General features: G+C 54.7%; 1 protein-coding gene across 7 annotated transcripts in view; it reads right to left on the reverse strand.

The window, feature by feature from the left end:
• Nucleotides 1-813: 813 nt before the first annotated feature.
• FOSL2 (FOS like 2, AP-1 transcription factor subunit) overlaps nt 814-25,756 on the reverse strand; it is a 31,107-nt gene continuing 6,164 nt past the window's right edge. Inside the window, exons 1-5 of one of the 7 annotated variants that reach the window (XM_027113509.1) lie at nt 20,788-21,750; nt 13,900-13,968; nt 10,476-10,727; nt 5,935-6,042; nt 814-3,479 (exon numbers count right to left, since the gene is read on the reverse strand). In XM_027113509.1, the coding sequence (XP_026969310.1) occupies nt 2,958-3,479; nt 5,935-6,042; nt 10,476-10,727; nt 13,900-13,968; nt 20,788-20,889 (1,053 nt within the window). In that variant the 5' untranslated portion in view covers nt 20,890-21,750 and the 3' untranslated portion in view covers nt 814-2,957. Of the gene's footprint in view, nt 3,480-5,934; nt 6,043-10,475; nt 10,728-13,899; nt 13,969-16,190; nt 16,792-18,827; nt 20,739-20,787; nt 21,751-25,756 lie in introns of those variants that run through there. The other 6 variants (XM_027113514.1, XM_027113511.1, XM_027113510.1 and 3 more) reach the window with 6 other exon arrangements.

Raw genomic sequence — 25,756 nt, forward strand, 5'->3', positions numbered from 1 at the left:
GTAGCCTCTGATGGTTCTTGGCGTTGAGATGCTTGTGTTATTGGGCACAGTGAAGACACCTGGCCTGTCTCACAGGCAGAACAATGACTTCTTTCTGGAAACGTCCTCAGTGAACTCTCTGCTTTGAGTTGGCTCTGGCAATCGCCTGAACTTCACCTGGGATCTCCTCTCTTTCCTGTGTCAGCAGCTGTCCCCATCCACCCAGCCAGGAAGAGGACTATTCCCAGAGAGGCCAGCCAGGTGGCCAAGGGGACGGTGTGTTTCACACCAGCCTGTCAAGGGGTGCCTGCCCTATGCCATCCCAGAGCTGCCTGCAGCCCAACTGGAGTCCACACCAGCTGCCTCACGGCTGGGGACACAGGGGGAGCACAGGGTTCCCTGCCCGAGCACAAAGGCCTCCCCGCTGCGGCTGCTCCCTGAGGGGGAAGAGGAGGAGGCAGGCCTGGGTCTGGTGTGAACTTGGAGAACAGCCAGGAGGAAGTGACTCAGGGTACACTAGTGCGTTAGGTGTGAACATTCCGCCTTCTCCGAATAACCTCTGGCTTTGGGGAAGCCAGACTACCTCCCAGAACAAAGCTAGAGGGTCCTGAATAGAAACACGGCTCCGGAGGCCTCAAGATCCTGAGAGGCGGCTGGGCTTTTGCTTTCTGCTGGTCCCAAAGCCAACGCAGCTTGAAATCGGAACGAAAGCCAGACACTGTCTCGGGCATGTCCAGCCCGGCCCCAAGTCACATACCGGGACCTGCCTTGGGATCAGGGCTGTGCAAAGTGGGGCACAAAGGGACTTTTAGAAATAAAACACCAGAAAGCAGCTTCGTTTAAGAAATATATATATATATGCAAAAAGCAGCAAATAGCTCCCAATTGGCCACAAACACCACTTGAGATGATTAAGCCTTTCAGAGCTGAGCGCACCCCAGCTCTCTTTGCCCGTCTCCTGCTACTCCTTGCTGACTTCCGCGTCCTTGATTAATCTGAAGCCAGAGAAACCCAGTGGCCCAATCTTATTAGGAGCGCCCCGCCCAGAACCTCTGGGGAACTGGGAGGGCAGCGTCACAGCCAAGGAATGTGGGAAATAACATTTTTAAAGCATTTGGGGACAAAATACTTTTTCTTTTAATCTCCTCTCTCTTCATGCCCTATCTCTCCACACGTCACTCCCAGTCACAGCAGTCTGTGTATTTTAGGCATTCGGCTGTTCCATTCTGTGTGTCTAGTGCATGGCAAGTGGATAATGGACATTAAATGCCAGCCCGCGTGCCAGGCCTGGGTACGTGAAGGGAATAGGGAACAGGGAACCATGTCACTGCTCTCTTTCTCTCTCTCTCCCCGGAGTCCAACTTTGAGTTCTAACCCCCACTGGGTTGATTTAAATAATATCTATATAATTTTAAATTATCATCCAATGATCTCTAGAGCTGAATCACAATAGCGGGGTCTCCCTCAGAGCACTAGCCCAGCAGAAGCTCATTCTGGAAGATCAACCCTGGGGAGAAAAAGGCTTTGAGGGGTGGGAGGCGGGGACCACGCTGAGCTCTGCTGAGCTGTGCTCTTGGCGAGGCTGGAGGACCCCTTCCCTGCCCCCCACCCCATGGGAAGGGAGCAGCTAGCTTGCAGCGGGAAGCAACACATCTCATCTCTGATTTCAGCAGCCCCCAAGCATGGCATGTACGCTGCAAGCCACAGTGACAGCTCTGGGCCAGCTGCTCACAACTGGCTGATGGATCTGAGGAGCACGCTGGGGTGAGGGGCAGGGGAGTGTACAAGCAAAAGCACTAGCTCCATTAGGTAGCAGACGACCACAGGGGGTTGAACAGGCACCTGGGTGAGAGGTGAGAAGCGGGTGCTGGGGCTGCTGCGAGGCGAACCCCACTCCGACTGCCTCCCTCCTTCCTCCCCCTGCATTTCTGTCCACAGCAGAGGCGCTTTTGAGGCTTGGGGAGGGGCCAGGCCCACGCTCATTAAACCTCCGTGGGTGGCATCACCCTGAGAGGCAGAGTGGAGGAGGGCAGAGCCAGCAGGGACTTGGAGCGATCTGTGGCTCCTAGGGAGGGATGCCTCCCTGGTCCGGAGAGAAGGGTCCGGGGCAGAACGGCGAGGCAGTAATTACAGGAGACGTCCTACTCAAGACACCCATGTGGACTGTTGGCACTATTCCTGGCCCGGTAATTAGGCATTTGGCAAACCCAATCTGCGCCCCGGCTGTCTCACTCACACCCTGTCTTTTGGCCAAGCCGCTCCTCCAAAAGCCGTCTCCGAGGATGGGGAGGAAGGGTCCTCCGAGCCTCCCAGCGATGGCGGCATCTCCTCGAGAGCTCAGGGAGCCCTGCTGGTGGTTCTGGAGATGGTGGTGGACCGGGAGTGTCAGGGGAGGAAAGGTTCTGTATTGCACATTGACTGTCCCCTTCTGGACAAGTCAGCCCGAGCAGAAGAGTCACCTGCTGCCCCATCTCCAGAAATGAAGAGCTTTAATATTCAGACCACCCAGATGAAATGTCATGGCAAATTTGATAAGAACCAAGAGGAAGTGAAATTGACACTGGGGGAAGGAAGGGGCAAATAGTGGGAAGGTGAAACCAAAAGGCACTGAGCATGCTTGGTGGGGCAGAGAAAGACACCATCACTCCAGAGACATGTCGTGACAAAGGGACGGGAACGGTCCACACCAGCTTCAGGCTCTTCAGAAGCCAGAGAGATGCCCGGGTCCGCCGAACCAAGTTGTCCAACGTTTTTCAAGAAACAGGATTTGCTTTGCAAGATGAACGAGGGAGGAGGTCCCGTGACTTCCAAGAGATCGTCCAAGTCCTCCAGCGCCTCACTTCCAAATCCCACCTGGGTCTCCCCAGAACCACGGAGCTCTCTGGCAGGGTCCCCTTCTTAACCTCGTGGCCCTGGAGTGCTGAAAGGTGCTGGTCCCTGGGAAGGAGGCAGTGACGAGGACGCCCCTGGGAGCTGGGTTACAGAGCCAGCAGAGTCGGGGAGTTCAAGGAGTCTGACGACTGGTCCCCACTGCTACTGCTTCTGCGGTGAGCCTTGGAGCAGGACTCAGAGGGCGACGCAGGCGACTCCTGCTCCAGGACGCTGGGGTAGGTGAAGACGAGGTTCGAGGTGCCTGGGGTGATGGCAGGAGTGGAGGTCACCACTATGGGGGTGTGCAGGGGCTCCTCCCCATAGAAGCCCCCAGCGATGCTGATGGGCTTGATCACGGAGCGCTGGGCCTTGTCCAGCCCCGCCGATGAGGACGAGGGGCTGTCCTCTTCCAGGGGCTCCTGCTTCACCACCACGGCGCCTACCCCTCCACTGCCCCCACTGCGCAGGGCCTGCAGCCCGGAGGCCGGGGGTGACCGGCGCTCCTCGGGGCTGATCTTGCACACGGGCCCGTGGGCCACCAGCATGAACTCCAGCTTCTCCTTCTCCTTCTGCAGCTCGGCGATCTCCTTCTGCAGGCCCGACTTCTCCTCCTCCAGCTCCTCCGTCTCCTGCAGGGGAAGAGGGGTACGTGAGGGACGGCAGGGGCTGCGCTGGGGGGTTGTCAAATCCAGCTGAGAAAGGGAAAGCCAGCCACGTGCTCAGAGGACAGACCATGAAGGCAGCAAGCTCACAGCCCACCTGCACGTTTAAGGTTTCCTTTTGTTTCCAAAGCTCCAGACTGAGAGAAGAGGAAAGTCAGCTTGGAGGAAGGGTGAATTAACGATCGTAGCTGTCATGATCGAGCACTTACTTTGTGCCAGGCACTGTGTTAAGCATTTCACAGGCATTATCTCATTCAACCTAGCGGTTTCTTGAAGCAGGTATCAGCAACCTGCAGGTATCAGTTTGCAGATGAAACTGAGTTTCCAAGAGGTTTAATCATTTGCCCAATGCCACAGAGCAAGCAGGTAGGGTAGCCCAGATTTGACCCCAATGTAGCTGACTCCAGAGTCCACATGCTACTACGCTCTTCTGCCTTGGTGCCAGGACCGCCCCCCGGTATGCCTCAGGGGTGAGTAATAGTGAGATCCGGTGGGGGAAGGGGGCACAGCATGCAGCTCCACCCCTCTCTCCTCGTGCCTCCTCAGCCCCATCCCGCTCGCCGTGGACACATGGACACTAAATTCTAAGCTGCGTGGCAGTGCAGATTTCTGTCTGCGCACACAAGCCCAGGACAGTGCCCGGCTTATAGGAAGATCTCAATGCATCCCGTCTGGATCTTCACCGTCCCTCTTCCCTTTTTTGCTCTAAGTAGAAAGCATATGTTTCAGGACTCACAGAAGCCCGGGAGAACATTCAGTTCAGCCCCCGAGCTTTAACAGATGAGACCCCTGCCAGCCTGAGCGGGCACGTGAGGCTGGCATGGACCTCAGCCCTTCCTTTCACACAAAGCCAGAGAAGCAACAGATGCACATGCAGGGGGTCGTTATGGAATACGGAAAGGCACGTGTCACCAGCCTCTTCCCCACTTTTCCCGAACACAGATTCCTGTTTGAGAACGAGATGACATGGGCCAGAGCTTCGCTAAGCAGCCGAGTACAGCACATTCCGAAGTGAAAAAAAGTTTCCATCTGTCTCAAGGGTCTGACGAATGTCATGAGCTTATGAGAGGCTTCCTGTGGAGGATGTGGCTCAGGGCCTGGGTGGCTGGGTCGTAGGTGGGGAGGCGCGGGGGAGCTGGGTGTGAGGCTTCTAGGGAGGTGGGGGGAAAGCTGAGGGGCCTCAGGGGGGCAGGCTCTTCTGGGGCTGGTGGCAGAAGCACCTGGGGGAGACCCAGGGGGCATGGCTCCTTGCAAGGTCAGTGGTAGGGAGGGCTCTGCTGGGGGAGTCTCCCCGGGGAGTGCTGAGCACTCATGGATCCGCCTCGCGTGACATCGGAGCACCGCCACTCCTCCTCCCCGCCTCTAACGCCGCCACGGGGCACCACTACAGGCACCGCGCGATTCACGCCGTGCACGTTCAAGACCCACGAGCGAGGGCTCCAGGATGGACAAAGGGAAGCAGAAGCCGGTGAATGGTAACTGGGAGGATTAAATAAAGTAATAGGACGTGCAAGGCAATGATCTCCAAAGCACCATCCTGGCTGGTCGTTGCAAGGATTGCCGACGGAGTCTCCCTCATCTCCTCACTTTGAACACGTTCCACCCAGGAGAGTCAGTCCTGGCTTTGGGCTTCCCCCACACGGCATACGGCCCATCCTGGAGGGCGGGGCTCTGGAGGGAGTTATGTGACGTTGGTCAGGTCAAGCTTTTGAGAGGGAGGGGTAGGGCCACGGGCCCCCAGGTGTGGGCAGTTAGGCAGCAGGGGAGAATGACTCACAAAGGCAGAAGGAGGTACCAAGGTGACAGCTTCAGGCTCAGGGCAGAGGCAGGGAACCCTCCCAGCCACGAAGGATATGAGAAAACCCCAAGACAGTACAACTCAGCTGCACGTGACCCATCTCCATGAGACCTAGAGAGCGTCACGACCCCTGCAGGGGTGAAGGAGCCCAGAGAGCAGTTCCCCACAATGCTTGCCCGCCCAAACTAGATGGCTGAAGCTAGGCCGGGCCACTCCTGCTGGTGGCAGGCACCCTGGGAAGAGGAGCCCCAGAGGAGGCAGGTCTGGGCTTGCCTTGGCTCCTGGGCTCGCCAATGCCAACACCCTCTGCCATCCCTCACCCGGGAGCCCCAGCAGGTCTCAGTGCAGGGATTGCACAGGTGCTGAATGAGAAAGGGTACCAGGCCCAAGAAGCCTGTCCAATTCTCTCTGGGCCCAGGCTGGTGCTAAAGGCCAGCTCCCTCTCCCCAGCCCTCTCCTTTAATCAGGGCAGTGCTGACCCATGTGCTAAAAGGAAGCAATGTTTCTGTCTGCACTGACTCACATGTCAGCCACTAGGGGCAAGGAGGAGGGGAGGGCCGGGAGCCCTGGGGTCCCTGCTCTGGCCCGCCCAGAAATGCGCCCGCCCCACGCAGAGCTCCTCACCGCCTGCAGCTTCTCTGTCAGCTCCCGGCGGCGGTTCCGGCACTTGGCCGCGGCCAGCTTGTTCCTCTCCCTCCGGATTCGACGCTTCTCCTCCTCTTCCGGGGACAGCTAGAGGCCAAGGTCAAGGATCACGGTTACGCTCGGATAAATGGCTCACCACCTTTTCGGCTTTTAACTGCATTTGAAGTAGGGGAAGAAGCCCTTCTGGAACTGGGGAGGGGAGGGCCGAAGGCAAGAGGAGCGCGGCTCAGAGGCCCAGAACACGCGGCTCACTGCTGTGTGGACGCCTGGGAGGGCGTTTAGAGCTGAATCCCCCCTGGAAGGTGATGTCGCGTGTTTGAAGGGAGAACAGGGTAGCCATGGGTCAGGGACTCACCAGCCCAAGCATGATGGCAGCACGTGTCAGGCCAGCCCCGACTCAGTGCCAAGGCCCGAGAGAACGGGCTGGGACTGCTTCCCGCAGAGTCCCCTCGTGCCAGGCCCGCCCCACCCACTTACGCAGCTTCCTCCACTCTCCGCCTAATTACTCCTCCCCATAACCCTGCCTGCTCTGCGAGCCTCATTATCTCCACGTGATTAAGTAGCTGGGCCCAGAGTAGGAAGCACCCAGGGGGGCATGTTCTGTTGCCAGAGGGAGGGCCACCCCACTCCCAAGCCCCTCTGCCAGCCCTCGAGCGCTGGCTGCTCACACTTCAACCCCGAGGACTCACCCGTGAGCCTGGCACAGTGCCGGGCTGGACGGGACCAGCGAAAGGAGGAGGGGCCCTGAGGCAGGTTAAACCCTGCTGCCCACCACATCCACTCATTCAGCCAATGAGCCCTTCTGCACGCCAGGCACAGTGTGAGGGCTTAGAGGTTTGTCAACAGATCAAGTGAACACAAATCCCCCCGCAGCTCCTCACACTGAGGTTGGTTAGGGGCCCGCGGCTCAGGCCAGAGGGCAAGAACTCTGCCCCCACCATCGGGGCTGACACTCTGCTTACACAGAGCCCTCCTTCCAGAGGAGGGCCACCAGCCCCTCGCAGAGGTGATGTGAGGAGATGGCTGGGGGCCAAGGCAGAAAGCAGTTCAAAAGGACAGACCACCCCTTCAGTCATCAGACTGACGGCACCCCTACAAGATGCCAAGTACAGTACTTGGGGCTTAGAAGATTCTGGGGGAATAAGACCTGAGTCCTACCCTCAAGGGATACATGGGGAAAGGGCCAAAGCCACTTTTGGAGGGGCTAAGAGAGAAGCCGCCCCACTGACGGATGCTGCCTGGACCACCAGCCATCCTGTGAGGGAGGGAGCCACTGCCCAGGCTGGGCCCAGGCCAGAGTCCCCAGGACGCTCCCTGCAGCCTTGAAGGTGTGTGGCTGTGACGTCCTGAACAGGACACAGCATCACTGCAGCAGCCTCCAGGAGGTGCGCACTGACCTGAGCCCATCCAGCCAGTAGCATCTCTGTTAGTCCTCAGGCCCCTTCCAGAGACCCAGTCTTGGAGTCCACGCTGGAGTCCCGGTTCTACTTCCCTCCTTAGGTCCCTCCTCTGCCTAGGAACCCAAAGAGCCGTTGGCTCCACGGTCTCCCTTCTGAGAGGCGTCAGGCAGCTGGGAGCCAAACGCAGGTGTGGCACTTCTGGGTGGACTTGGACAGATTACTGACCCTTCTGAGCCTCAAAGTCCCATTTGTAAAATGGGGTTAATAGGACCTGCCCTGCCTTCCACAACGTTTCTGCAATGATCAGATGAGATGCAGTGTGAGAGTCCTCTCTAAACTAGAAAGTGCTAGAAAGAAGAAGATGCAATTCAGAGGTCTCCTCTCTGATGCCTTTTCTGCACTCACTGAGCAGCAAGTCAATTGGAGACCCAGAGTCCACAGATTCAGGCACCCTGTTCTCTGTGGAGACCAGCTGAGGTCACAAGGCCACTTGGCCAAGGCCCTGAATACTGGCTACTCCTAACCCTGTCTCAACCTGAGTCCAAGAGGGTAACCCTGCTGCAGTCGTGGGTTCAGGGCTCAGCACTGAAAGGCTACCAGGGTTCCCCTTGAGGCCCAGCTAGCCCCCCTCCTCCTTCACTGATGAGGGGCAGAAAAGATGGAGAGCTGGTCCTGGTCCACTTTGGCCTCCGTTCCCCCTTGGCTGCTTCTGGACAAATTCTGACCTCCCAATTGCCCTAGAAGCCTCGCCCCTATGTGGTGAGGTGTGGGGCAACTTGTGGGAGCTCTAGGCTTAGGAAGTGTTCAGGGGTGGTGACAACACGGTTACAACTTGAGTGTGTCAGCACCACCACATACCCATCCACAAGCCACACACACCCGCCCCTCCCCGCCACTGCTGGCCTCAGAGGGAGCCTCTGGGGCAGGTTACGGAGGAGGGCAGTGAGGCACCAGGCCAGTCCCTGGTAACAGGTTCCTCCCCCTGGGGGAGGCTGGGAAGGCAGAAGTGAGCCTCTGAGAAAAGACCCTCGGGCTAGGAACCCAAAGAGCCAAGGTTCTAGGATGCCGCCACCTAGGCTTCCTCCAAGCTGCCAGACGATTATCTGAACTCCTGACATGGGATAAAACACTTCTGGCTCTCTCTTTCCCTCTCAAAAAAGGAAGGAAATTCTCCAAATTGTCTTAGGGCACGCCTAGGTGGTGCGGTAGGAAAACCACAGGGCTGAAGGTCAAAAGAGGTGGATTCCAGTCCTGGCTCTGCCACTAACTCACTGTGTGAGCCTGGACAAGGCCCTTCTTTCTGGGCCTCAGTTTCCTCATCTGTAAAATAGGTGCAGAGGGAAAATTATTGAATTTTCTATAATTATTGAAAATTATAGAAAAGCTGGTCTCCAAAGTCTCTTCCAGATATAAACTTCTAGACTTGGTGTGAGCCAGGCCCAGAGAAGGATGAAGAGTATTCAGCACATCTTGCTTTGCTGTCCTGCTAACCCAAGAGTCCCTCCCAAGCCCGGCTCTCACTCAGGGGTCCCTTACATACAGGGAGAATCCAAATCGTCAGTGACTGTAAAGCTTAGCACCCCGGGCTCCCTGAAGGAAGCACATTTAATAGAGGACCTTAGGATCACTGCTACTGCAATATTTATAACTACAGGTATGGAAAGCAGCAGTGAGGGGGATATTGGCCATTTGCCCCAGCAGCAGACAGCACCCGGGAGCTGTGTCTGTTACTGTCTATTACACACACCCCTCCATGTTGCCCCTGCACAGGGCCCTGCCACTAATAGAACAAACCAACATGTAATGGATACAAGGCCCAGCTTTTTCCTCAGAGGAACGGGGCTCCTGTGAAAGCTTCCGGTTCCTCAGAGCAGTGACCCTTGTGATTCTAAGTGTCCTGGAGACTAGTGGCACTGGATCTGCAATTATCCACTGGGCACCACGTTTGAAAGGTCCTCGTATTGGAACAAGGAGTGGAGGTGGACAGTGGTTGAAATGGGGAGGGGTTCCAAAGCTGTAACTGAAGTAATTCTTCAAGCTAACATTTCATTTGAAAAAGGGATTCTACTGCCAAAGTATCTCCCTTCCCTGGACTTGTGGTGGCATGGTGCTGGAGAAAGAGCACCGCACAGGGGTCCAGGGGCCTGGTTCTAGGCCACGCTTCCCCGCTCACTTGCCAAGTAGCCCCAGGTAGCTGTGTCCAGGCCTTGGCTGTGTCATCTGTGAAGGGGGACAGATGGGGCTCTTGGAAGGCTCATTCCCTCCTTTCTGGAATTATGCATGACTCTGATTTCTCTTTTGGGAAGCAGGGGGCCATCGCTGCCCTGGTAATCTGTTAATACAGACAACGGGCCTTTTGAGTGTTGGGTAGATGCTACCTAGAGAGCAGAGGCCCCACCCTTTGCTGGCGTCTCTCTCAGCCAGGTTGACTCCTGCTCAAAGCTGAGCCCCTTGAGGAAAAAAAAGGCTGATGATATCTGACCACCTCCCCCCCCAGCCCCGGGAGCTCAAGCAGCTGAGCAGACTCCAAAGACCCCAGAGTCCCTCCACTTCCGGAATGTGCATCCCAGGCACTTGAAACGGGGTCCTGCCTTGAGTTGGAGGCCTGAACCATGCAGGGAGAATGGAAGTAGTGTGGGCAGTACTGGTCTAGAAGGGGCGGGGGCCTTTAGGACTGCTGGGTATCTACCAGATACTGGGAGACAGTTAAGGACTCCCCAGAAAGCTCCCAGCCAGGGTTCACTGGCTGCTTGTCCTGTGGCCCTGTACCAAGTTATCAGAGAATGATACTGCTATAGGCAGGGCCTAAGTCCTGCCCATGTGCTGACGCCTCACCACTCACTATGTGCTTTCCCACCATGATCTCATTCGGCTGGAAGCAAGTCCTGGCCAGCAAGACCCTATCTCCATTTTGCAGCTGAGGAAACTAAGACACAGATTCTAAGGGACACAGGCAAAATGCCTGACTCTCAGCTCTCTAGCTCTGCCTCCACTGGTCCTGAGCTCCTTCATCTCCGCAGTGCTCCCAGAACGTCGACCCTGCTCCCTGCCAGTCTTCAGAAAAACACTGCGTTATAAGGCCTGGAAAGCCACCAATGCGGCTCCTGATAGGAACTGTACCTGTTCATCTCTCCTCCTGCGGCCCACAGTGGTGCCAATGGTCTTGATCACGCCGGGTCTTGGGAGGGCCATGTGCCCGGGGACAGAGGCCAGGCCCGGCAGGGGGCTATAGGGGTGCGAACGGGGGTACGGGTTGGACATGGAGGTGATCACCGTGGGCTGCACCATCCACTGCAGGTCCTGGCTGGTCGTGATGGCGTTGATGGTGGGGATGAAGGCGCTGCCTGAGCCAGGCATATCTACCCGGAATTTCTGAAATGAGGAGAAAAGTAGGATTGAGCCAATAAATACTGCAGAACAGGACAAGCAGAGCCAGGAGGCCAAAACTGGCAGAAAGTAAAGTCAGAGCCTGGGAAGCCAAGGTCAAGACACTGGGTGGACTTCCTGCACATCCAAGAATCAAGGGGATCTTAACTATTCCTGGGACCCCCATGTCAGATCTGCTCCCTGACTGAGGTCCTGGAAACTCCATCCCCAACTGGCTCAGCGAGGATGTGGTCATATCTCCAATGGCTTCTAGGATACATGTGGTCCCTAGCAGCTCACACTCAGCAGGTCCTCTCTGAAGCCCTCCAGGCCAGCTAGGCCCCCATTTGCAAGAGAGCAGGCCTTCCACCCGGGGCCTCCTGAACTTCTGGGTCACTTGCCATTATTCCCAAGGGTACCAGCTTAGGATCCCTTGAGGAGATTTGCCGACCAACTGCTTTGCAGCAACGAGGATCACCAGGAAGGTTGTTATGTCTGCTTTCGTTACTTTCCAAACAGGTTCATGATGGGGTTGTGGCCCCATCAGGGTGAGACCAGGTCCATGAAAAGATATCCTCTGACCCATGAGACTGAAAGTGGTAGCGTCTGCTGCCAGACTTCCCCTTGCTGTCCTTGTCCTCCTTGACCTTCACCCCCATCTTGCTTGGGGCAGACCCACTGTGTCTCTCTTTATCTATCTACATATCTATCTGTGCTCACAGGCGTGTCTGTGTGAAACTTTGCTGCTAGCTCTGAGTTTTCTCCCTGTCACTTAATTTATGCCCAGACCACGTTGCAGAGCTCTGTGGAACATGCTGCAGGAAGCATTCTATTTAAAATATAAGATGATGACAGAGTACAAAAGCTAAAATGGGCCATGCTCCTCAGCAGCTGGGCTTGACCTTCCTTCAGGGCAGCTACTAGAAAGCGAGCAGGAGGGAGAAGGGAAAGATCCCCTACTTCCAGATTTTCGGGAGAAAGCTCCCCTCCTGAAACCCTCAGCCTCGGATAATTCCTGTTTCCACAAAAAGGTTCTGCACATCCTTTCTTCCCTAACTTGGTGGATGAAATATTGACAACAATAATAACTAACACTTACTGAGCACTTATTAAATGACAGGCACCATGGTAGTGTTTAACCTAGATTGTCCCATTAATTTTCCCTCTGAGGTAAGAACTACCATTATCTCCATTTTAGAGGCAGAAATTCAGGCTTAGAGAGATTAAGTAACTTATCCAAGGCCACGTTCTAATAAGCAGTGGGGTCAGGATTCAAACCCAGTTCAGCCTGACAAAGAGGCTAGGTCTCTCAAATATAGTGCAACACAAGCTTCTGTAGCATTGTTTTTTCCTGCCTCAAAATCCAGCCCCAAGTGCTGGTATCCATCCCCACTGCCCTCGGACAGAGCATCAGGGTCATCCCCACCAAGGGTCCCTACAGACCTTCCCTCACCCAGGACTCCCCACAGGTCTGGTTGACCCCAGATGAAATCCCACTGCCATTAGCATGGATGCTATAGCATCTCCCCTATATTGGCCCAATCAGACCAACCAGGATTAGAACTGTCAGCAGCAACGGCAGCTACCACCACCACGGTCTTTGCCCCTGGTGACGACAGCCGGGTTGCTTTGTGTAAATACTTCACTGCAGCTGAGGGAGCTGTGGACCCTTCGCTGTGGACCCTTCCTTGCTCACTCCCCTGCCAGCTGCCTGACCCTAGTCTGGGTAGTGGAATGTGGCTGTCTCACCTCCCAGACTTCCCTGGGGCCCCAGGTCAGGGGCATTCAGTGAAGAGAGTGACCCAGTGCAATGAATTCTGGGATTCTGTGAAGTTACCAGTGCAATGGATTCTGGGAGTCTGTGAGGAGAGCTGCCCAGTGCAATGGATTCTGGGATTCTATGAAGTTACCAGTGCAATGGATTCTGGGAGTCCGTGAGGAGAGCTGCCCAGTGCAGTGGATTCTGGGATTCTGTGAAGTTACCAGCGCAGTGGATTCTGGGAGTCCGTGAGGAGAACTGCCCAGTGCAGTGGATTCTGGGATTCTGTGAAGCTACCAGCACAATGGATTCTGGGAGTCCGTGAGGAGAGCTGCCCAGTGCAATGAATGGATTCTGAGTCACCTCCCAAGGCAAAGACAACTGGACTTTTTATCCGGAGCTCACTGAAAAGTAATAGGTGTATCTGGGTATGTGTGTGTGAAGGAGGGCAGGATGCAGTGAACACGGAAGGATACAAGTGGGAAATGATCTTCAAGGAGGAAAAACAGACAACCAGGGCTGGCTGTGAGGAGGCAGGGCAGTGAGAACACGTGAGCGGCTGAGTTTGTGCAGAAGCACTAAAACCCAGGCAGCTATGTTTCTCTTGGGCTGCTGGATTGGGAGGGAGAATGGGGAGTAGTCTGAGTCAGGAGGCCTGGATCTGAGGCCCTGGTGGATCACTGAGGACCCGGTTTCCCTGTCTGGAAAGGGGAGCAGTCACACCAAACTCACTGCACTATCACGAGGATTAAATAAGAAGCTGCTTGTAGTCACGGGCTCTAACAGCACACCAGCGGCTCTCAACCCCGGCTGCACGTTAGAATACTCGAGGAGCTTTTTAAGAACACCAATGCCGGAGCCAGCCTCACCATTACAGGTCTAAATGCATTGCTTTGGGGTGGGGTTCTGATAAGGTGCTTTAAAAAAATGACTGAGGAGGTTCTAATGTGCAGCCAGGGTTGAGAAACGCTGCTCCAAATAAGCGAAAGCTGGCGTCATTGTCATCACGACCACCGTCGCCACCATCACCATCCTCAACATGCATCGTCCCTGGAAGTGTCTGTGCGCTTACAGTGCAAAAGTGGTGGCCCCAGGGAGAATGCCAGCTTCTCATTCCTGGGAAGCACCCAACATTTTTATTGTTTCTCTTCCCAAGTCCGGTCCTTGGTTTGAAAGACACCCGAGGCATCCAGCAGGATGGTTTAATGTGACCTTCCACTTCTGTGGGGGAACTGTCAGCTTTCCTTTCAGGAAAGCACCCAAGAAATTCATTCCTCCTTCCAAAAAAACAAACAAAAGGGCTCCCATTTCAGGCTGGGAGAGGGAAGCCAAAAAGCTGATGCAAAGCTGAGAGACTAAGATCCCTTAGGACTAAGTGGCTGACTCCCAGCCCCTCTCGGGGCCCTCCGGTCCACTCACTCTGTGATGGCAGGTCCACGGAAGGCCGTGCCCAGCCATCAGCCAGACTCCTTGCAGCAATGGCTTGGTCTAGACAAAACAAGACAGCAATAAAAACAAGGCAGTAGGTAATGACTGCCTCTGAATGCATGTACAACTTGTTTCAGAGGGAGGTAAAGCCATCTGGAGAACACACTGGCTCTAAACTGCAAGGAAAACACGTCCTAGCCCCTGAGGGGACTGGTGCTGTGATAAAGAAGGCTTTTGTCTGCAGGTGGAGGCTCTCTGAGACACACAGAAGTTTAAGTGAGATCTGACAGATGTGTCTTGTCCCAACTCCAAAGGTATTTTTCAGAAAGCGACACTGGGGTTGGAGAGGAGAGGAGGGCCTAGGAGTCTGTGAAGCCAGAAGTTAGCCTGGCATTCTTCTCTGACAACAGACCCAAGAATCAGTCAAATGTCATGCGGGGGAGAAATCACGGCTCTCTACGAACAGGTTAACACTGAACAGAAACCAAGATGGGGTCTCCCAGCTGCGGGCATTAGGGTGGTTTGATCCCTGATGCAGCACCAGGTGTGTGCTGGGAGTGGGGGGCTACAGGTGGGAACCCAGGACCCTCACTTGACTCCCCTGGGGCTCTCCAGCCCCCCGGAAGCTCCTCCTATAGGGACAGAATCGAAGATGCTGGATGGCTGTGTGGTATTCCAGCCTGGCAGAGCCTCCAAATGCTTCCTTTCACTGTGTCATCCTGTTGACTTCTGGGTGGGCAAGAATGCCTATAAAAGGACAAACTGCCGCCCACCCCCACCGACCTCCTAGAGCATCTTGGCAAACTTCTGCTGTCAAAGGCCAGATAGTAAATATTTTAGACTCCGGGGGCCATGAGGTCTCTGTTGCAGCTACTCAACTTGGCCATACTAGCGTGAGTGCAGCCACAGACGAGATGTAAACTAACGGGCGTGCCTGTGCTCTCTTAAGCCCTATTTACAAAAACACTCGGGCCATAGTTTGGCAGCCTCTGTCCTAGAGGATCATTCTCATCTCTCATGCTCAGGTTACTGGAAAAAGAATAAAGAGGGGAAGTGAGAAAGCAAAAAATCACAACTATTCTTCTAACCCAGGGAGTGAAGGGATGGACTCTCACTAGACAGGTTGAATCTCCAGAACCTGAAGCCAAAGTTTGAGCCCTTTGAGCCTTGCTGCAGGTCTTTGGGCAGCAGAACCTCCTTATCCTGAAGCATCCTGAATTTAAGGGAGCTGTGGGGCCGCTCAGTAAGTACGTGTGTCCTCCCACTGCCTATGAGAAAGACAGCTCAGAACACAGGGCCCCTAGGGCCACCCAACTTCATCAGGTCAGACAGGTCCCTGTAGCCCAGCAGTTGCTAATTTGGGAAAATGACCTTTCTGAACTCTGCAGGGCCTTGCATTCAGAAATAAGGGTCACAACCACGGCCTTCTGTAGAAAGGTCCAGGAAGTAGGGTTTGGGTTCCTATTTTCTGCAGACGTGGATGGGGCAGGGCTTATCCCAGAAACTCCTGGGCTGGGCAGAAATGGCATTTGAGATGGAAGTCAGAGTTGGTGTTTTGGGCCCATCACCTCAGCCAGGTATTTCTCCATCAGATTGATTCTTGACTGGGCCACAAAGCACTCGAGCCATGAACCCCATGAATACCTGTGACCTGCCTCGGCAGGCAGAAATGATTATGCATATCTGGGAAGAGACTGGGTTCTTTCTCTTAAGAACCCCTTTTTTTAGTTTCCCAGCACAGGAAAAGGAAAATTCCAACATCCCAGGAGACTGGCTTGGGGAAGAGGAGAAGGCAGGGCAAATGCTGCTTCAAATGCCCCAGAATAACCCTGCTGAGGTCCAGTTTGACTCAAATGCTCTGTATTTTTACTTAACGTGGGGTGTTCTCCAAAGCCTTCTATATGGAATTCAACCAATTTTCACAGATTCTGCAGTGGACATCACTTTGACCTTTGACCTTTCGTTCCTCTCTGAGGAAAGCCACTTAGCTCACCATGGAAATGGTCCTAATAACTCGTGATTTCCCCAAATTTTACAAACACTATCTCAGGTGACCTGCCTCCTGTCAGGTTCACTTGAAAGAATCATGCTATCTTTCTTCACCTAACTGCCAGGGTGAAGCACAGCAAAGAAGAAAAGAAAAAAGCAAGGAAAACAAGGCGATCGACACAGAGTTTCCAGCAGGTTCCCCAGTGTCTTTCCTCCCAGGGCCCTTCTGGACAGAAATTCCACTCCAAAGCATGAGAGGACTCTCTCCACCATTCTGTGGATCCCTTTTGTACCTCCACCAATCCTGGGACGGCTCTGCACTCCACGGGAAGGGGATGCCATCTCATCTTCTCTGCAACCACAGCAGGTGAGCGTGGCCAAGTCACTGCCACGTGACAGGGTGCGAGACAGCAGCGGGCAAGAGGAGTCTTACACCTTCCCTCTCCAGCCCAGTGAGTCCAAGAGGGACAGAGTTACCGAATGGAGTTTGGAACAGATATATTTGCCTCAATCAGGGCAGCTGCCGTCATTTTGAAATGCTGTGGCCATCAAAAGATACCACATACAACACAGATGAGACACATCCATTAAACACGAATTCTTTTTCTTTCTTTCAACAAATAGACCAGAAAGGTAGCCTCCCGAATTCTCAAAATCAGTACCTTTACTCCTGTATAACAGAGCGGGGAAATCTAAGGTAGAGGTGGCAAAGGTGCCTGCTTTTGGTGTGCCTTGTCTTGGTGACTGCTGTCCCAGGAAGACTCCTGAGATGAAGACCAACAGGATTCGGGGTCACACCCTGCTTTGGACCCAGAAGATCACCCAGACCTCATACATCACACTTGGTTCTTTATATGTCAGATCTTTTGATAACTTCCAAATATCAAATTCACCCTCAAAAGACAAAGATATGTTAGGAGGGAGGGTTTTCAAAAGAATTTGCTGAAGGCAGTCCCAAAGAGGGATGTTGTAAAACCTTTCTGAATCTAATAGCCACAGCATTCAAATAAGTATTTAGTCTTCTCAAGGAACAACAATGAAGGGGACAACAGTGATTTGGATGCGTAAGTTCGGGTGTGTTTGTAATAAGACAGAAAAGAAAAAAACAGAGCCTCCTAACTTTACACTCACCTTGCATAATGAGGCAGGCAGAAATAAAGTAATGGAAATGCACTCAGGAGTTTGGATAGGAAAATTCAACTGCCACTCAGACAATACGTGACTGCGGTTTCACCCCATTCACTTTGATGAAACAGTGACACTGACTTCCACCATCAAGAATCAGCGGAACAGACAAATTCCTGGGATAACATTTCGTTTGATCCTAATCTACAACATCTGTGAGATCAAGGCAAAAAAAAAAAAAAAAAAAAGGCACCAGACCCTTAATATACACCTCCCACCTTCCCACCAATTCTGAAGACCACCTCCCCAAATAAAATTCCCAATGTCCTAATACAAACAATATCAAGAAAACAAGCCTTGGGAATTTGAAGACATTGTGCTGACAGATGTCAAAATAGGGAAAGAAAAAAGCACTCCCTTTTCAACTACGTTGAAAAGAAACTGCATTTCAAAGTCAAGCAGCTCCTAGTTAACCACTGTTAAATATACGCCATTTATTTGTCCTGGATTAAAAAGAAAAAAATCCTAAGAATTCCGAAAACTCACCAGGTTAACACTCTCTGGGGCTGGAAAAATACATTCCCCAGATAGTTCTTCTAAGAATGTCCCGTAGGGGGCACTAGAGAGGTATGATTGGGGCTGACTTGGGAATCACAGTCATTTCTGGTAAAAGTTCTTTGATGTGAGGAATGTCCCAGCCTGGGTACAGTTGGCAAAAGTTCACTCTGGGGAATTTTGTGTGTGTGTGTGTGTGTGTGTGTGTGCGTGCGTGCGTGTGTATGTGTGTGTGTGCGTGTGCGTGTGTGCGTGCGTGTGTGTGTGTGTGTGTGTGTGTGTGTGAGCTAGTCTGGTATTCCTTGAACTGTCCCCCTTGATTTATTTTCACAAGTTATCTGAGGAACAGACAAATGGCAGCCTTGGAAAAGTTCTGGGTCTTGTTTTTGTTTTGTTTTTCATTAAAAGGGGGCCCAGCTGATGAAAACAAGTTATGAAATGACCTATGTTTGTGTAACTGGCTGAATTGCGTAATGCTCAGGGCCTGAAACGGTTTAAGAGTCGTGCAGCCAGGCAGGGCATATATCTGGTAGGTGTTTTCCTAGGAAAGTTAGGAGAGAGAGAGAAAACAACAACAACAATAAAAAGAAAAAGCCAGGAGGGGGAGGTGTGTGCAACTATTAGTGACAAATCAAATCACCAATGACCAACCTCTGAGATTAAAACTATAACTGGAACAGGAAATATTTTCCATGCTTCAAGTTCCTGCCATATACAAGAACAGAGGTTTCAACAGAGTTATCTGCCCCCCACCACCTTCCCCAAGTCACTGAAACTCATGGCCATGTGTTAAGATCAAGCTTTATGAAGTGAGAGAGGAGAGGAATGTTCTAGGTTGAGTAAACAGCAACAAACTTCTCAGGAATATCAGACCCCACAAACAAAGAGAGCAGAGAAAAATAATATTCACTTGCCCAGGGTGAAACCAGAGAATGCTCTTACACTGATTGGTCCGCTGAGATGCCACAAAAGGAAGAAGGACCATCACTAACTGTCAGGAAAGTCTCCCCGTAAAGGAAGCTGAGAGAAATAAAGTGACTACAGGTTTTATCTGGTATGCAATAAAGTTACCTCGAGCCAGAGTGGGGTCACAGACTTGGGAAGTAACAAAATCTTCTCGCGTCAGTCCTTAGGACCACAGAACAGCTCTGCTCAAAGTCACAGAGATGAGAGAAAAAAACCCTGCCTCCCTCCCCCACCCCCTCCCTCAGGGGTGGATAGGCTGAGAAACTTGTCCAAAGCTACAATACCTTGCCAATCCCTCTGGTTTGAAAGGCGCCTCACTCAAGCTGCTGGGCCGAATGGGCAGGCGTATATGCAAGAACCCCGTGCACCAGTTATTACTAATTGCAAAATCCTCATGTGTTACAGCATGCTAGGAATTAGCCAACAGCTGCTTTTTGCTTCGGTAATGAGGCCCCATTACACTCTGCTGGACTGAGTTCTCTTCCTTCTTCCTAGCACTGGTTTCCTGTCTGATTTTCTTCCAAAACAGGGAATTGCCTCCGCTCACATCCTGGGCTCAAAGCCCTAGTGACACAGATTATTCAGTTGGGGCACTGATGTCCGGTCTGACTTCCCATCTAGGCCCCAGGGTCTGAGAAAAGCCAGGCGGCAAGGTTGTAACATTTCAGTGATGAGTGCCACAGAAACGGCAGCCAAAGGAGCAGATGAGAAATCAAAAGATCCCTTCCTGGTTCGGAGAGGCAGAGAGGGACTTTTTGGGGGCTGTTGAACCGGAGAATGAGGGAATGGGTTATAAATGACTCTGACCCATTGCCTAACGATAGCTGGATTCAATACAAACCACCAATGGGGCTGCAAAGCAAACAAAATCAAACACTTTGGAACAAAATTGGAAACTCATCACCTTGGTACCCGTTATTAGGGGTGCACTGGCTGCACCCTCAGTGCACAGACTAGGCTCTCTACAGTGGTGCTTACGGGGACACCAGGGCAGGTAGAGGGAAGACACAGAAAAGCCGTTTTGAGGACTCACCAGGTACGGGGAGCCACTCTGGAATAAGATACCCCTCTTCAGTTACCAAAGAGCACCGTGTCTCCATTTTATTCTCCATCAGGGTCCCTCCTCCCTGGAAGCCCACCCCAACCCCTTCTGGTTGGCTGGCGTATAGAGGCCAAGGCCACTGCCTTACCAGAGCAACTCTTGCTGCAGCCAGTTTGGCTACAGACTCTGCAGATCCTGACTGAGGCGGGTTTCAGGTTCTAGCGGCCTTGTTTGTTAAGCCAGCTCCCTCACAAGCCTCGGGGTGGGGGGGTGGCTGCTGCCGAGGACAGGCACCCCACCAGCACCACCAACCCAGCAGCACCCTCCTGGTATTTATTTATTCTGGTATTTATAGACAGATCGCACGCACAATCCCTCCAGTGCAAACCAGTCCGCCTACTTTAGAAACAAGTTGTTTTTCGGCTTCCAGAACCACTCAGGAGCCCAAGCGAGGTCTCTCCACCCTCCCCGCCCCCCTTCTCTCTGCAGGCGTCCTTGCCCCAAGGTACTCCCAGACCCACAAGGCGCCCCTTCTGGTGGCAGTGCAGACTCCTTCTCCGACCCTAACAGGAGATGGATGGGCGCCGGGCACCTAGGCGCAGCCGAGCCAATCAAGGCTGACCTCCTCCTTCCTTCCTGACCTTCGCACCTGATTCCCAGAGCGCCAACCCGCACCCACTCCGGATTACTTGAAGGAGCCCAACCATGTTTCCGAGTCCCCAACATTTTTCAGAAATTAAGACCGATGGGGGCCGGGGAAGAGAAGGAGAGGGTTTTTCGCAAGAATAAGGTCCCGAGATGTAGGGAGGGGCCCGTGGGTGCAAAGATTTTTTTTTTTTGTCCACCACGGAAAGAGAGGAGAATGGAGGTGGATTCCTGGGAGAGGAGGTACAGGCTCCTGGGAAAGGGACCTGCAATTCCAGGAGCTGGTCTGGATAAGATGTAGTGTGAAGGATAGGGTTTGCTGGCTGTTCCAGCCCGCTCGCCGCTCCAGTTTAAAAAAAAAAAAGTGTTGGCGTTGGGTAGAGGGGATGAAAGGAGGTGTGGGCAGGACAAGACGAAAATCCAGAACTTACAATGGTGGCCCGTAGGAATTTTCTCGCCAAACCAAGAAACGGAAAAGAAAGCAAGAGAGGCAGTGGCGGCGAGAGGAAGGCGGGTATCCGCCCGCGCCGCCAGGTGCACCCGGGCCCCGCACCTACCTGCTGGCCGCCGCCGCCACTGGAGTAGGACTCGGCGTGCGCAGGAGAGCCGCTGCTGCCCCGGGATGAGGTATCAAAGTTCCCGGGATAATCTTGGTACATGATCCGCGGTGGGGGCCCGAGAGGAAACAGGGTGTTTTTCTTCCCCCGCCCTCGCCGAGGCCGCGCACCGGCTGCTGAACGCTGGCTCCCTGCGGGCCGCGCCTCGGGCTCTAGTCTTCGCTCCCGGGCTTCTGCCCCTCGGCGGCGACACCCCGGGAACAGTGCCCCCCGAGCGCCGAGCGCTGCACTTCTTTCCTGCTCTACGAGCGCTGCGGGTCCGGCTGTCCACCCGGTCCCGGCTGTCCACCCGGTCCCTCCCACTAAAAAGTCCGCGCGTCCCTCTGTCCCTCCCCTGCGCGCGCCCTCCTGCCCCCGCGCGCAACCGGAGCTCAGCCCGGACCGCCGGCTCAATCAAAAATTGGAAAGTAAAAAAGAATAGGAGCCCGGCGAGTCAAGCCTGCCAGGTCTGGGGACCCCCGATTTCAGGCAGGGCAAAAAAAGGCGAAAAGAAAGGCTGCCCGCTTGGAGAAACTTCTATTTCCTCCTTTTAGAAAAGGAGCTGAGAATAAACTTCCTGTGGCCGACTCGCCGCCAGAGTTTCGAGCGGTTCGGACACTTGACTAGAAGAAGGCAGCCTGCGCCCGGCCCGCGGCCGGTGGGGTTCCAGTTGAGCCGGCGCGGAGAGGGACGCGGCTCCGCTCCCCGTGCCACAGCTGCGGCGCCCGGACCTGCACCCCTTCCCCGGCGCCCGCTCCCGGACGGGCCCGTGTCGCCCGTCCGCGCCTCTCTCACTCCCTCTCTCTGTCCCCGCCGAACGCCGTTCGCTTGCTCTCTGGTTTGCTCGGAGCCCCAGCGCTCTGCCCGAGATGAGTCACTACAATGGCACGAGTTCAACTCCACACTCTTTATTCTCCAGCCCCTGTACCTCACGTCAACCCCAGACTCCACCTTGCAGGGAGGAGCGCGCGGGGAGGCGGAGGGAGAAGGCCGAGGAGGAGGAGGAGGAGGAGGAGGAAGAGGCGCGGGAGGAGGCGGGCGCAGCGCCACCCTCCCTGCCCCGGCTCCCGGGCGCGCTGACGCCAGCCGCACAACCAGTGCTAGGAAGGAAGGGGGTGGCGGGTGTGGGAGCGGACCGCTGGCGCGGTTTGGGGGAGCCGAGGCTCCTGGCCCTTCCCCTCCCAGCCCACCCCCGGCCCCGCGCCCTTGGTCTGCTCCACTGGCGCATGTTGCCAAAGATGGTCATTTGCGTTAAAGGACGCGAGTGCGGGTTCCCTCGCTTTCGGGTGACGTGGAGGGAGAGGGATTCCCTCGCCGGCTCCCCAGCACGCCACGGCCTCCCCCCCTTCCACCACCCTGGGAAGGGGCGCGGGGCGGGGCCCCCGAGAGCGGCCGCAGGGGCCTCGGCGCCGGGTTTTAGAAAATAATCACAGTCCCGAAGAGCGAGACGGGCGGTTCGGTGCGGCGCCACCGCGAGGCTGGGAGCCGGGCGCGCAGAGCCGCTCGCAGGGAGGGCGCGGCCGCGCATGGTCGTCGGCGTCCTCCGCGGCGCCGCCTGAAGCAGCGGGCGCCCTGGACGCGCTGGGTATCTGCACCTCCCTGAGGCCGGGCCTTGCCGGGGCGAGGCGCCGCCGGGCGGGGCCGGCCTGCCTATTTTCCCCTCCGTGGCTGGCTGCCCACTGCTTCCCGCCCCTTCCCCCCCCCCCCCGCCCCGTTTTTTCGGCCCTGAAATTAATTTGTTAGGAGTAGCCTTGAAGACGAAATTAAACAGTCAAGACATTCAGGCCGCCCTCTACGCTGGGCAATTAGGACGCATCTAATAGGAGTAATCGGGCATTATAAGCAACCTTGACTGTTACGAATTTGGAAGAAAAAAAGAAAAGGGAAGAGGGAGGCCCGGGAGAGGGTGTGCCCCAACGTTGTCTTCAGCTGTTTTGGAGCGAAGTTCAGGCAGTAGGTAGTGCGGATTCCTAGGTTCTCCCGCCTCGCTGGGCGGGGTGCGGGGTAAAGAGCACAGGCCCTGGAGTATGAACGCCAGGCTATGCTGTTTACGAGCTGTGAGACTTTGGGCGACTCCCTTAACCTCTCTGGGCTTCAGTTTCTTCCTATCAAACGAAGGGGTTGAGACATGACCTTCTAAGGCCCTTGTCAGCTCTGGAACTTTAATCCTTCTGCAGAGATGATCCGGAGGAGCACCGTACTAGGAGTCAAGGAATTTGGGTTCTGGTCCAGGCTCTGCCTTAGTCTCGCTTTACCCAACTCTTACGTGTACCATCTGTACCCCCACAGGGTCCTTGTGAGGACCCAACGGGAAGATGTGTGAAGACTTATGCACTGTAACACATCACGGTTTCGGTCCTCAGTTTCCTTATCTTTAAAGTGGGGGTGTTGCTAAGAAAGAAAAATAGAGCCGGGAACTCAAAGCTTTCCCGGGGCTCTATATAAAGCGCTGGCGTTTCCGGGACGGCTGGCGGCATCTGGCCGCCCCAATGGCCCCAAGATACGGTAATCCCAAACAATACTCGGGGTCATTGTTTACAACTATAAAACACATTCTGTCCTGAGCTCCATCCCCAAGGACGCGCGCGAAGAGGCGAGGCTGGCCGGGCTCCTCGCACCTCCGCCGCCGCCTGCCTGGCAGAGTCCCCAACTCCCCCGGTCAGGGCGAGAAGTGTCGGGCAGACGGATGCGCGCACCCAGCGCGGGGGCTTGGCGTTTTTGTTTTTGACTTTTAAATCCTGCGTCCTGCCTGCCTGGGTGTGTTTACGCTCCTCTCTCAGCAGGACTGTGTAAATGCAGTCCTTTGACGCAAAACCGTTCAGCCCTTTCCCCAGCGGCAGCGGCAAAACCCAGAAAACTGGGGGTGGGGACGGTGGGGGGCGGGTGGAGCGCAGGAGAAGAAATCGTGACACTTTCTTCCTCGCTTCTCCGTCCCATCCCGCGCCACACGGCCCCCGGCCGCCTTGGCGAGCTCTTGGGGGGCTACAAAGGGAGTCGCGGTCTGGGCGTCCAGGGCCCTCCCGGGAGCAGCCGCGTGTCGAAGCGGCGCGAACAGACGCACTTTTAGTTTTCCTTTGAGCAGCAGCGGCTGCCCGGGCCTCCCCCGCCCCGCGCTTGAAAATCCGGATGCTTCTGCGTCTCTCCCACACAGTACTTCCAGTAATTCGGGGGGAAAGAAGGAGGGGGAAAGGGAGCGGGTTCTTCCTCGGTGGCCTCCGCCGTCCCGGGCGCGTCCAGGCCCGGGCAGGCGCCGCCGGGAGCGAGCGGGCAGGCGAGCGCACCCTAGCGCTCTCACCCGCCCCCGCCCTGCCAGCTCCCCAGCCCTTTCCTTTCTTGTGGGTTCCCGTAAAGCCCAGCAGCCCCGAGACGTCTGCAGAGCATCACGGAATCTGTGCTGATGCAAGTCGCTAGCCTCCCTTTGGTGCGCCCCGGCCTGCCTCGGAGCGCTTTGATCCCGGCCTTCCCCGACTCCAGAACTTGTGTTGGCTCCCTCTGCCCGCCGGGAGGCCTGCGTTCTGCAGCCTGCCTTCGCCCCTCAGTCCTGGAGCAGCAGACACAGAGCTGCGCCCGGTGCTATGGGCAGCTATGGGCTGGTGCAGCTGGTGCCTCGGACTAACTGTGAATGCCAAACCGAGAATTTAGCTTCCAAGCCCAGTTCACTGCCCCCTCCGGGGGGAATCATTCCAGGATCACCCAATTAGAAGGGATCCTCTGACTCCCAGGAATAGGATACTAAGAAGAATAGGGGCCAATCTTTCCTGAGCACTTACCAATAGTCAGGCCCCAGGCTGAATACTTCATGGGGATTGTCTCATGCAAGCCTCCGAACAAACGTTTGAGGTGGGTATTCTTCCCTGGTTGCAGATCAAGAAAGGGAGATTAAGTAACTTGACCAGGAGAATGAGTTAGAGGGTGAGTGACCCAGTTGGAAGTGCAGCTGGTCCTCTATGACTCCAGGCTCTTCCTAGGACATGTGTGACCTGCCTCCTACTGGAATGTCTTTGTTTCTCTCTTACTGGTCTCCAGAAAGCGTGGACTACCTCTGGTGCATGACTTTTCCTTCACTTAGAGGTTCTCCTTAATTCTCTGCCCAGCACTATCACTCAGGGTAAGGAAAGGTCATGTCATGTGAGGGAAGAGGAGGCGGTAAGCTGGGATGGGGAGAAAAGGGTAGCTTGTGCCGCCTTCTCATTGCCTCTCTGGGTCTTGGGACCTCCCTGCACTGAAGTTAGGTGTTTCCTCCTCTGTCCCTCCTGTCCAATGTTTGGCCCCGAAATGGTTGCCTGCTCTGGGCTGCAACTGGCCCGCACATCTGAGTGCTGGACAGTTCATGAAGCCCTTTCACATACATGGCCTCGTTTTTCCTCACGTTAACATCTGCGCCAGGGATGTAACAACAGTCAGGGTGACTCTGGATTGCCAAAGTGGAGGCCGAGGAGCAGAGTGGCAAGGCAGCCTCCTCAAGATCTCCCAACCCGTGGTTGCCAGAGCCCGAACTCAAGCCCATCTCACCTGACTTTACACCCAGCCTGTTATCCATGCTCCCGGGCTTGACAGGTCAGAAGCAGAGTCCATGGCTTAATAATACATGGTCCTTTATCCACCATGCCTGAGAGAATGCCATCATTTCTGTATTGTGAACCATACATGTTGATGATGTTTGAACGTTTCTGAAAGCCAGGTACATGCTATCATCAGTGACTATTTAATACGGAAGCGTTTCTGTTTGTCCCAAGATCTCTGGATCACTCAGGAGTCCATCAGGAAACAGACCTCAACCCGGATGGTTCAAAGGAAGAGGCTTTAAAAATGAAGCATCTTCACAGAGAAGTGTGAGCAGGGCTAAGAGAGCAACAAGGGATCTTGCCACACCCAGGGCCTAGTGACAGCTGGAAACGGTGACCATGCCCAGGGTTCAAAAGGGAAGGAA

The sequence above is a fragment of the Aethalodelphis obliquidens genome, unplaced genomic scaffold (assembly GCF_003676395.1).
Source record: "Aethalodelphis obliquidens isolate GAN/ISIS:26980383/991018 unplaced genomic scaffold, ASM367639v1 scaffold12, whole genome shotgun sequence".
Taxonomy (NCBI): domain Eukaryota; kingdom Metazoa; phylum Chordata; class Mammalia; order Artiodactyla; family Delphinidae; genus Aethalodelphis; species Aethalodelphis obliquidens.